General features: G+C 47.2%; 1 protein-coding gene across 1 annotated transcript; it reads right to left on the bottom strand.

Moving 5' to 3' along the window:
• Window positions 1-6,811: 6,811 nt before the first annotated feature.
• Window positions 6,812-11,111, bottom strand: LOC125506564 (polyubiquitin-like). The gene is made up of 3 exons (XM_048671354.1): window positions 10,599-11,111; window positions 10,443-10,515; window positions 6,812-8,075 (listed from the first exon to the last, which is right to left on the bottom strand). Exons 1-3 carry the CDS (start codon window positions 10,793-10,795, stop codon window positions 7,425-7,427), a joined length of 921 nt encoding a protein of 306 aa, XP_048527311.1. The 5' UTR covers window positions 10,796-11,111; the 3' UTR covers window positions 6,812-7,424.
• Window positions 11,112-12,330: the final 1,219 nt, after the last annotated feature.

The raw sequence follows: 12,330 nt of genomic DNA on the forward strand, positions 1-12,330 counted from the left end.
TTATCTGTTGCTTGATGAAACAAGAATATGATGTTTATGATTACAGACGAGTGAGTCATATCTCATGATGAGCCATTTCGCCTTCCTTTATGTAGTGTAAATTTAACCATTGACATATCACTCGGAGAAACATTTTTAGCTGGGGGAAGCAAGAGAAGAAGGGTGCTTGAATGGTAAAAAAAGAAGTCGTCAATGCAACCCGTTGCAACTCACAGGTGTTCTACTGATGCAGAGGTACCTTTCCTTGCTTGGGAGTTATATGTGGTTCTGTTTGCTAATTCTGTTTTAGGTTTAGACTGATCTTGCATGCTAAGATTTTTAGTGTATAACCAGTTTGTAGGTCCTACTATTTGATCACCGGATGCAACGGATTGGTGCCGGATGGCGTCTTTGGCGTTTCGTTGAGGTACGACCAAACTACACTGCAGTTCGGTCTAGCCAAAGTTATGCATGCTATTTACCTCTACTTTGCGTGTGAATGTCCCTGAAACATGGTTTTGTTTGACTCTAGGTTCAGGACAATAAACATGATAACTCAATCACTGTTATCAGAACAAGGTATGCACACTGATGGAGATGAACCCAGTGACGGCGAGCGCGGGGGGCACGAGCACCAGGCTGAACAGCACGACGAGAGGCATCACAGTGCGACACCGACGAGGCTATCTACCAGGACGAGGCCGGAGAGGCCCAGCAGCATGCTGCCAACACTATTGTATGAATATGATCAAGTGGTGTGTTGTGGGTGCAGTTTGCCTGTATCCTTTTTTTATTTGTCAGGTTTCTGTCTTCCTGGCTGGATTGTGTCACTTCCATTTAATCAAAAGAGTTTTAGTTGTTCCCCGAAGACACATCTCACTCACTGTAATTAGGAACTAACTGTTGTTTGCCTCAAACATATACATGATCTATTGACTCCTACCAAAATTTCAGAACTACCAATGCAGAAAAAAAAACATCTATCGACTCTTAGCAACATCGAACTTCTGGTTGATCATACTGTAGTCAAAAATGAGAACAAGAAAGTTTTTTGACAATCTGTTGTTTATCACAGCATGGGACACATGTATATAGAGTACATTTTGAAGCTAAATGAATGAATGATAATGAACTCTAGATTTCTTGAGTATAGATTAATTATCTAGATTTCTTGAGTAAAGATTAATGTGCGTAAACTTTGCACCTTTAGCTCTATAAATAAAACCAATGATGGTTAGCCTGATTTTTGGAGTTCTATTTGGAGCTTAGTAGGCTTGAACAAACTGAAGCTTATTAAGATGTTTTTTGGAATGTGCTTTGCTCTTGATGAGACAATTTTTTTGGTAGCAATGCACGCGCAGCCCTGAGCCTTGGATGTTAGGCCGCGGCATCCCCGGCGATGGCGCATTAGGACTTCACCAAAGGTGAAGATGATGTGGCATGCCATCTTGCCGCCAGTGAAGGAGAGGCACCTGTTAATGCAATGGAGTGTGGAGTGCGGGGAGGTTGCATGCCCTAGATATGCTGGTAGGGTTTAGAGGGTTGGCTGGCGACAGAGGCGGCGACTTTTGATAGGGGGCGACGGGATAGTGCGTGACAACACTTGCTGATCATGGATGTCGGTGGCAAGTGGTTGGGCACGTAGAGGTGGGCGGGTTGATAGAGTGGATGAAGAAAAAGGTGGGCGATGGGAGTAAGAAGAATAGTAGAACCAGCGGGTCATTGGTGGTGGAGGAGAGGCCAGGGGTTGACGGACTCAAGTGCGGTGTGCGAGCGGTCATGGGCACAAGAGATGGTGGTTGGGTTTAGAGGGATGGATGGTATTGACGGCGGCAGATGTGGCGACTCAAGCATGGGGCGGCGTTCGGTAACACTCACCGGCTATAGGGTGGCAGTGGCAATTGGTTAGGCACGAAGAGGTGGGCGGGTCAATAGGATGGACGAAGAAAAAAAGCAGAAGAGGGAGGAAGAAGAACCATTAGCAGAGATGGATCGTCGTTGGTAGAGATGGGCAGTGGATTAATCGATTTGAATGTAGGGTACGAGAGGTCTCGCGATTTGAATGTAGGATACGAGAGGTCTCAGGTGGCGGAGAGATGAGGAAGAATGCAGCTCTCATGATATCATTTTCATCGTCAACATATTAGTAACATTGTGATTATAAGAATGCTGATTATCTGCATTGTCGCCCGTAGCAACGCACGGGCACTCTACTAGTCATGACAGTTTTGGTGTTCGTGTCTTCCTGGGATGGATCAGTTTCCATTTTGTCACCCACCGTTAGACGGGCAACGACTTCACTCACTTGCTCAACCGCCTTCGACTCCACAGACTTGGCCGGGCAATGAATTGCAGAGTTGCTGGACGGCATGGGAGCACGCCAAGGAGAACTAGCCGCTTGACCAAGCTTGGGTTTTCCCATCTTGTCCGGCAGGAACCAGGCGCGTGGGTCATCAAAGTGGACGGCACGCACACTGATATCTTTGGAGTATCTCAGTTTCTTTTCATTCTCAGGAAGGTCACACCTAGCTTCCATATGCCCTATGAAGCCGCAGAACAAGCAGAAATTTGGTAATCTTTCATACCGCAGAGAGACAGGCACCTCTTCACCAGTGATCTCATCCTCCAGGGTGATATCCTTTAGCAGAGCAGAGTACAGGGGAATTTGCACCCTTGCACGAAGAAATTTTTCACAAATGTTTCCCCTCGAGTGCTGGTCAATCATCACCAGTTTCCCAACCTGTTCACCCAGAATACGGGCCAATTCCTTGGTCAGGAGGTAGAAAGGGATATCCCTGAACTGAACCCACATCGGCACGTGAGAGAACACTGTCGATGCAGGGTCCGCTCCGGCCTCCAAGCCAACGACCAAGAACGGGTCGCCATGGTACTGCCATGGGCCGCCCCTGATGACATGTTGCCGATCTCCATCTTCCGAGAATTCCAGGACAAATTTACATCCTTCCTTAGCAGCCAACTGAAATTCGCCCAGCGCCCCACGAACCTTCCAAACTCCCTTCATGTGGTCGATCAGTTGACGGGGATTCACTAGTGTGACGGATAGGAAGAGTCCGACAGCCAGGAACCGAGCTTGCACAGCTTTGCGAGCCCCCGAGATGTTGACCACCAGAGTTTTCTTTGCCGGCCCCACAACATCGAGGGCCGGTTCCTTCCCCGGCCGCCGGGAGATGTCGAGGACAGGCTGCGCAGCCGAGCTCCCTCCAGCAGGCATGGTCGCAGGCACCTCCTTAGCAGGCGAGGACACCGTCCCCAGATCCCCCAGGGGAGCCATCTTCTCAGTATCGCCCGGCGCAGCCATCAGGCAAAAGGACGAACACCTCCTGTGCGTGGTAGAGGAGCAGTCGAGGTTTCTCACGGATGGGTATGGGATCCGTAGCAGGAGCTTTCCTCTATATAGCAGGCCATCTAGAGGGATGATAAAACCAGCTTTAATCCCTACATAACTCCCATTGAGTGGGATCCAATTCTTCTCAAACTGAAACGGAATCCACGATTTCTTTTGTTCTTCAAGACTCTTAATGGCGGGGAACGGATGGGCTTCTGGAGACGAACAGCGACCTGGGTCAGGCGGCCCCTTGTTTCCTTCATCAGGATGTGGTGGTAATCTGGCTCTTACGATCTCCACACGCGCCCTCAAGGATGAGAGCTGAAACTTCAGGTTTTGGATGGTTTGCAGAGACGCTCTGAAACGGGAGGTGAGGGGAGGGAACGGGGAGGAAACTGGCTGGAAGGGGGTACAGGAGGAGGCTTCGAGATTGGTTGTCGAAGGTTTTCGGGTTTCAAGGATCCGCCAGTGGCGATTCTCATGGGAGAGGGGAGAATCGCCAATGGAGTCGCCATTGGCAGGTTTCGGGAGGGGAACAGACATCATTTCCGTATTGCAATAGCCGTTGTGATTGATAATGCTTGTGCAACTAACCCTTGTTGTGAGCATACACATCTTGTTGAGGAGAACACTAAGTTGAAGGAATAGATCGAGAAGGGCCTTGTGTTGTTCATACAAGGAGAGAAGAATCTCAACGACCTTTTGAGCAATCAAAAGGAAGTTGTGGCAAAAGAGGAACTTAGGTTTGCCCCAAAGTCAAATAAGAAAACAACAAGAAAAAGAAGAACAAAAATTCTACCCCTCTCAAAGAAGTATTTGTGAAGGAGAAGACTCCTAAGGAGAAGAAGAAGAACAAATGTGTGGGGAGTTTATTACTGGAAGATTTTAATGAGGCAACTACTAATAAAGCTCAATATTTATCCATATGACACTTTACCTCTTTTACATTTTTCTGTACGTTTTTCATAATTTTTAAGTTTTTATTTTATTTTTAAAATTTAATAGATTTTTTTCTGTATTTTAAAATATTTTTTCTATATCTCTTTCTTCATTTTCTTGTATTTATGGATTTTGAAAACACAAAAGGCCCAAAAGGCCTTAAATGAATGAAGGTCGGCCCGCAGACGCGCATGCCTTTTTAGGTCGTCCGCCAAGCTGATCCGGGAGCAACTAGTTAACGAGCACTCTTTCGGGAGCCTCACAACGATCATCGTCACTTGGCGCGCTCTCAGCCATTCGCCATGTGTTGCGCTCTGGACATTTCCTTCGGTGTTTTTCCGGGTTTTCCCGACGTTTTGGTTTTCCCCTGGTCTTCCTTAGCTTTTCGATAAAAATATCAAAAAAATGGTTTTTGCATGAAAAAATGTGTTTTCTTTTTTTCGTGAAAGTCACGATTTTTTTCCGCGAGAGGCATGGTTGTGCTTTAGCGAGAGTCACGGTCGTGCCTTTTGGAAACTGAAAAAAAAACGCGTTTTCTATTATTTTTTTTTCGCGAGAGTCACGGTTTTGCTTTCGCGAGAGTCACGGCCGTGCCTCTCGGAAACGCGTTTTCTGTTTTTTTTCTTTCGCGAGAGTCACTGTTTTGCTTCCGCGAGAGGTACGGTTGTGCTTTCGCGAGAGTCACGGCCGTGCCTCTCAGAAAGGGGGAAAAATACACGTTTTCTGTTTTTTTCTTTAGCGAGAGTCACAATTTTGCTTCTGCGAGAGGCACGGTTGTACTTTCGCGAGAGTCACGGTCGTGCCTCTCGGAAACGGAAAAAAACGCGTTCTTTGTTTTTTTTTCTTTCCATGAGAGTCACGGTTTTACTTCCACGAGAGGCACGGGTGTGATTTCGCGAGAGGCACGGGCGTGCCTCTTTCAGAAAGGGAAAAAAACCATGCTCCCGGTTCGGTTTTTTCACCCGGTTTTTTTTGTCCGTTTTTTTCGTAAAAAAAATGTTTATCAAAACCTATCAATATGGGATCTAGTTTTAAAAATCTCAACGCGAGGATGATGAAAACGGTTCAAGATTTGAACGCACGGTTTAAAAGATAAAACATTTTGAATAAACGGATCTACGGAAAAAAAGAAAGCTCTCAAGTTGCGACAAGCGGCATGCTGCATGTGTGCCACTTATCGCAACATGAGAAAATGAAGTGTTCTTTGCAACGAGTACTCTTTATTTGTACGGATCGGCACAACCCATGTAGGCTTTATAAAATGGCCGACATGGATCATGTGGTGCCTGGACTTTTTATAGGTGTGTCGGGCCGTGCCGACTCATAAAAATATGGTTAGGTTTCCTTATGTGAAAATATTCCGTGGATGTTGTTTCCTCGTGTGAGGCATCACCGAGCAGATTAGACGTCTCTCCTATCCTCGAGTCAAGTCTCTGGGGGTGAAAACTAAGATCTGTCTTGTCAAATCGGCATCGTTCTTCGGTGAAAGCATCGTTTTGGAGGGTCGACCTCTTGGCGGGAGCACCTGGTTTGTGGTGGAGTGACTGGTCCGGAGCTGGCGTGGTGTCTGCGGTGGTGCGTCCGTTTGACGGTGGTGGATTGTGTTGGACTAACGAACTCAGGTTCCATTTCAGTATCCCTTCCTTTCAACAGCTCAAAAACTCTACAGACCAACCCTGTCCAGATACATCAGGGGTCGACGACGAACGAAATGCAGCTCCACACATCTCTCCGCGACCGGGCGAAACTTGGATTTCACAAGGCAAACACACAGATAAATCATATTCAGATGGAAGCACTTGCGACACAATCGAATCGAGCATTGTGCTTGCTGTACATTGCGTTCTTGCTGTCGGATACAGCAACGGGCAGAGTTTCAATTTCAGAGTTGGACTATATATATGGTGTCTCCTGATTTTACCTAATTAATCATCACCATTCTGTGAGCCTAGCTTGGGATTCTGGTTTGTAATGCAGTAGGAAAGGGTAAGTAGGTAACCAAGATGAGAGATCCCAGTTTTCAGAGCAATTATTTACTCAGCTGAAGGTATGGCTGAATGATCAAATTTCGGAGCAATTGTTTACAGTCCCGGGAAACTAACCACCGCAGATTAAAAGGGTATGAATGATTTCACAACTAAGTTAATTTACTCAACTGAAGTTACACAGAAACGAACCCACTTTCTTTTCAGAGCAAATAACTACTTCTGTCAATGTCTCTTATCGTTGTCTCCATCATCTATCTTTGCTCTGCATATGGTTTAGGGATTCTGAAATGGAACAGAAACGAAATGTAGCGAAAATTTACCTGAAGGAAACCCGAGCTGAGATATCAAAAAACATATGGTTTAGGGTGACTCTAAGCTACTTCCTTATGTCCGAAATATACTCTTTGATCCCATAAAAAATTGGATGGATTCACCTTACTGAACTTAATTACCTGCCGAGATATCAAAAAACTTAAAAGCACAGCACAATGCTCATAAGCAGTTAGTTAGATTCTTCTTTCCTAGTGTGACTTACAGAACATAGGATTTGTCATCAACGGAACAAACATATAGATTATTCTCTTCCTAACACCAAACTCAACATAACATCTTAGGCTAGCGACACCTTACTAACGACTCATATAACGACACCTTACTAACGACTCATATAACGACACCTTACACGTCGCACTGAAATTATCAAGTACTCGCATACAAGAACACATGTTACCAGCCCAGAAACTACAACAGTTCACCCATTTTACATCCTGCATTGTACCAAAATGACCCCACACATGCTAAACAACCTCTTCAAGTTCAACCTCGACCCATTCTGAGCTCTCACTAATATCACCATCAGTCAACGGCCAATTTACATCCATCTCACTGACAACCGGGAGGACGGATCTGCAGGACAAGGGTGCATGAATACAGGATCTCTTCAGCCAGGGGGGCGCCGCCAGGGTCAGAGAGCTGCTGCTGCTCCGGGAGAATGCCCACCTCAGAGTAAATCCACGCTTTGATGTCCTCAATGGTCTGTGATTGCATAAACGCATGCTCAATGATTTTCATCCAGCTAACCGTCCTGACAGAGATGCGCATGAGGCGTGACACAAGATAAATGGTAGACCCATTGGGCACGTCGTAGTCAGCCAAGGTGAGGCCATCGTCCATTACGTTCCAGCATAGATGAGACACTGTCTGCCTGGGGGAACGCCAGTTTCATTGAAAATCTTTACCTTCACACTGTATATGCTATCTTCTCCCTCAACCTCAGTAGTAATGATCTTGTCATTCAGTGTCTTCACCATGATGTTGATGTGCATCCGACCTCCCTCACACTTGTGGAGGCGCACCACAAGAAAAAGGGTAGATTCATTGTACACGTCGTAGTCAGCCAAGGTGCGGCCATCCTCCAGCTGCTTCCCTGCAAAGCAGAGACGCTGTCTGCGCGGGGGAATGCCGTTTTTTTCGAAAATCATTGCCTTCACACTGCTTATGGTATCCTCTCTGTCAACATCAATAGTCATGATCCTGTCAGTCAGTGGCCTGACAAAGATATGCATCCCTCGGGGCACAAGATCAAGGGTGAGGGCGGACTCCTCCACGATGCTGTAGTCCTCCAGGGTGCAGCTGCCCACCAGCAGCTTACTGCCAAATATGAGTCTCTGCTGGCCTACAGGGATGCCCTCCTTGTCTCGAATCTTATCCTTGACATCCCAGATTGTATCTGATCCCTTGACCTCAAGAATGACTGTCTTTAAACAGTGAATCTTTCTTTTTATGCGAAGATTTGTAGACTGGATCTTGACAAAGATCTCCATCTGTTGAACGAGCGCAGAAAACATATTAGCATCTTAGACAAACAGCTTTCATTAAATACACAAAACGGTAAATGAAATGAATAGTACCAATTTCGACAGATAGTAGAACTAAAAACACAAATCTGCACATTAACCGCAATAAATCATCAGGTTCCACAGTGATAACAGTTGGTGGTGCACAGGGTAATACATCTTATTCATATCAAAACGGGGTAATACGCCTCGTTAATATCAGAAGGACTAGTAAATTAACTATAAATATAAGCATCAGGACTGTTTGGTCTATGTTGTCAGTACTTCATAGATGATGTACAACAATTTTTTTGACAAAATCAAGTATCTTATAGAAAGTTGACAGATATTGTGATAAAAGACATACTACTCGAGAATCCTACAGATTAGCCCTTCCCATTTTTAAAATATGAACCAAGTAAAAACAAGTTCGATATTCTCCATCTAACTAGTAGTATATGATGCGCGTTTCCCCTCTTCGTGTGCAAGGTAAATTTATCAGGGAGTCTGTCCGCAATGTTGGATCTGTTATATTTGTGTCGAATATATTATGTACGCAAGGGGTTACGTGGACTTGGAGTTGTAATTGGTGTGGTTAGGTACGAGTTGTGTAGGAGTCGGACACTTGTATCCTAGGCCTCTTATATACGGAGGGGCACCGCACGTTGTAACCCATGACGACTTGATAGCAACAGGTACGCGGGGAGCTGACGGCTTGTGCCGGCGCCCGGGCGGCCGGTGTTACGGTATCTTGGGGAGGAGTGCCCGTAGTCATGTCCGGGAGATGTAGCCATATCAGTGAACCTCGTTAACAAATATCGTACCTTGGTGTGTCGTCTATGATCTTGCATTAGCGTTTTATTCTAACAAGTGATATCAAAGCATGGTTGCGAGAAGGCTATGCGGAAGATCATCCGGAGGTATGAGGATCATGCTCGACGGGTGCCAGGGAACGTCCGATTGGCGCAAGGTGGAGCATGGCGGCGATCGCGGATGCGGTCGGTGGTGTCGGACACTTCGGGCAGGAGGCCTGGACCGTTCGATGGGCTGCGGTCGGTAAGGATCGGCTAGACGTGGCGATCGGACCGGCGTAGTGGGTGTTGAAGACGTTGCGGAGGCGACGGATTCGGCTTGTGATCAGACCAGCAACCAGACGTGGGGGACGACCGGATAGATCGGAATGTGAGAGCATCGAGATGATGCGCTCGGTGTTATACAAGGGCAGCGGCACGGCACTGCGGACGGATTGTGTCGGCGACGCGGGTGGCTAAGGTATGGCCCGGCTCGTGCAAGGATTATGCGCGAGGTGGCGATGGTTCCGGCAGGGTTGGCATACGGTGGTTACGTGCGACAGGGCAGGTGACTGAATCGCTGGCGAGAACCAAGATCAGAAACAAGGTGAAGCTTCGTTGGATTAGCGGCGGATTTGTTTCGAGATGAACGGATCGAGAGAAAGCAAAGTTACGGTGTTGATGCTACGTACGCGCGCCTGGCGTGTTTCGGTAGCGTGCGGCAACAGATCTCCGTTGGCAGCGTGCGCAAAAGGCGTGGTAGTTCAGGAGTCCAGGAGATTAGCAATGGAGAGGCCAACGTTGCGATGCGTCTACAGATTGGATTTGCTGAGTTTCCATGTGCATGCACGTGGGTCTAATTGTTGTCAGACTAGTGCATAGTTGGATTAAGCAAAGGGAAATCTTTGTATGCGGCAGAGGCGTGATTGCTAGTGTTGTATTCAACTACGGCTGCTGCATGGAATTTGTGAGGCCGTGGCAGTTCAGACTCGGTTTCCGTGTCAAGGAAGGAAAAGAATGCCGGCTGACCCAGCGGACAGAGAAAAGGCTGGGGGCGACGAGGCAGCGAACGCACAGAAAATTTGTCTGCAGGTTCAGGAAAAGGTGGAGCAGTCGAGTTTGGCAGAGAGCAAGTTGATCTGCGTTACGGGCAAGGCTTCACGGTGATTTCTGAAGGGCGGACAGGGACGGTGCGGGTTTCAGCAAGTGTACCTTCAGGTGAGAGTTATCGGCCGCCGAGTCACTCTTTTTAAGTTCTGCATCAGACACAAAGGCAATGATATCCGTAGCAGCAGCATAAACCTACTAAATGAACTAAAATGGGATCGAGCCAAAAGTTCGAAACCTAAATTAACTAAAAGGGATCGAGCCGAAAGAGGGAAACCTAAATTGACTAGTAAAATGGATCGAGCCAAAAGGGGGAAACCTAGATTAACTAAAAGGGATCGAGCCAAAAGGGGGAAATGATGCCAATTTTTTCTTTCTCCCAGATTAAATCATTGAAAACAAGTCACGGAAAAGACTCAATTTTTGCGAAGAAGAGAGATTAGTCTCTACTGCTTACCGGCGAGCTTGGGGTTAGCACCGGGAGGCAGCTCCGTGTAGGCAGTCTTCCACCTCTCCCTGCTCGCCTCGGCCTTCAATCGCAAATACAGTAACGAGCAAATAATAAATGAGTGAAAACCCTAGAGGGAGGGAGGAAGGAGAGTGAGTGGATCACCTGGAGGAGGCGGGCATATAGGGTTTCCAACAGCTGGTGCTGGGCCTTGTTGGTCTCCTCCACGCGCGCGCGGTCGGCGGCGAGCGCCTCCACCCGCGGCAGCATCGACTCGAGCCGGTCCGAGAGACGCCGGACGGGATCGCCGGCGCCCCCGCCCTCCGCAGGCGGAACCTCCGCCCCGAACCGCCGCCGCTCATGGAGACGACGGATGATTTAGTCTTTACCCCTCACTTCCTTACGTGGCAGTGACCCTGGAGCGGAAAGCAGATGAGGTCAATGCATGTCGACGAGACTGGGGTCGATGGGAAGCTCGTGGAATGGGGGATCCGACGGTGTTGTGCGGGTGAGGAGGAGATTTGGTTTTCTCTCCGAGAGAAGCTCATCATCCATCCATGCCCGGCGGCAGGAGCGAGCCAGAGAGGAGAGGAGAGGAGAGGAGCGGAGTGGGGGAGAAGAAGAGACCGGTCCTCTTTGACCTGACCCCTTGACCGGGTCGTTCTGCCTTTCTCTCTTCCTCTTTTCTTTTTAGCACCACAAGTTGACTGATTTGCCCTTGATTTACTGTAACATGCTCCTTCCTCTTCCTCTTCCTCTTCCTCTTCCACCCCGCAATTTGGCGGCAAACTCCACGCCTGCCTACCGATGAGGTTGTTGGTCCCCTTTCCCATCACTTGCACTTTCTCTGTTTTGATGTTGTAGGCTTGTCGTTGGGGTTAGGGTCAACGTTTCATGTAACAGTGGTTCAATGAGACACCAACGACCCCGTGTATAACAAGTCTAATTTAGTAGGCAAATTGGCCTTGAGGATGTTTACACAATTGGGCAATTGGCCTTGCTGTAGCATACATAATTCACTCCATTATGTTTACAGGTTACAAGTTGAGGTGTAGGCAGCCATGGAATGCGTGAAGGAACGGAATGCTTATTTGTACATACAGCCTTGCCTGATGGTCAAATGTTATGGCTTATTTTGGTCTCGGTAGTATATATGTATATATATGCATCTGCTCATCTTGTATTCAATGTGAACTCTTTCAAAAAAAATCGATGTGAACAGAAGGTGTACTGACTATATATATTGAAATAGTATATATGCTTTAGAATTTGAAAACTATTGTGTTCTCTGGCCCGCCCAACTTTTCTTTTCAAGCTCCGCCACTGTAGCGTGACACCAACGACCCAGTGTATAACAAGTCTTTTTTCCTTTCTCTGTGCCCACCCCGACTACGAAAGGAGTTCTTCTTCTTGGGCTATGGTTCTAGGGTTAGCAACACCATGGTAGAGATTATGAAGATTGCTTCAAGAGCATTGTTTATGACAACGTTTGCGGGTACGGTGAAAGACGCTAGTTGTGTATGAATCAGACAAGCGGGTCGTGGAAAGGCGGATTTGGCGAGGATGAAGCGGTGTGTCGGGTGTATAGAGTTGAGAAACATATGGACAAATCGCCGTTCGTGGTGCCGCGGAGACGTGGACTGCCACATCCGCATCAACCATCTTCATCGACTCAAATCAGAAAGCCTATGGGCGATGGTGCATCCAAACTCCGTTGGATACCTGAAAAACGCCTCGGCCACGCTAGATTTCGACCAAATGTGGTTATGTTGACATCTTTGTTTCTTCTTAGGTTGTTTTCTATGTATTTCAACACAGGTATGTCCAGTGCCGTGCAGTTGGTTTCTCTATATATATTTTAAATGCAGGTACCAACTACTCCCTAGTCCCATGATAT

The sequence above is a fragment of the Triticum urartu genome, chromosome 5 (genome assembly GCF_003073215.2).
Source record: "Triticum urartu cultivar G1812 chromosome 5, Tu2.1, whole genome shotgun sequence".
NCBI lineage: Eukaryota > Viridiplantae > Streptophyta > Magnoliopsida > Poales > Poaceae > Triticum > Triticum urartu.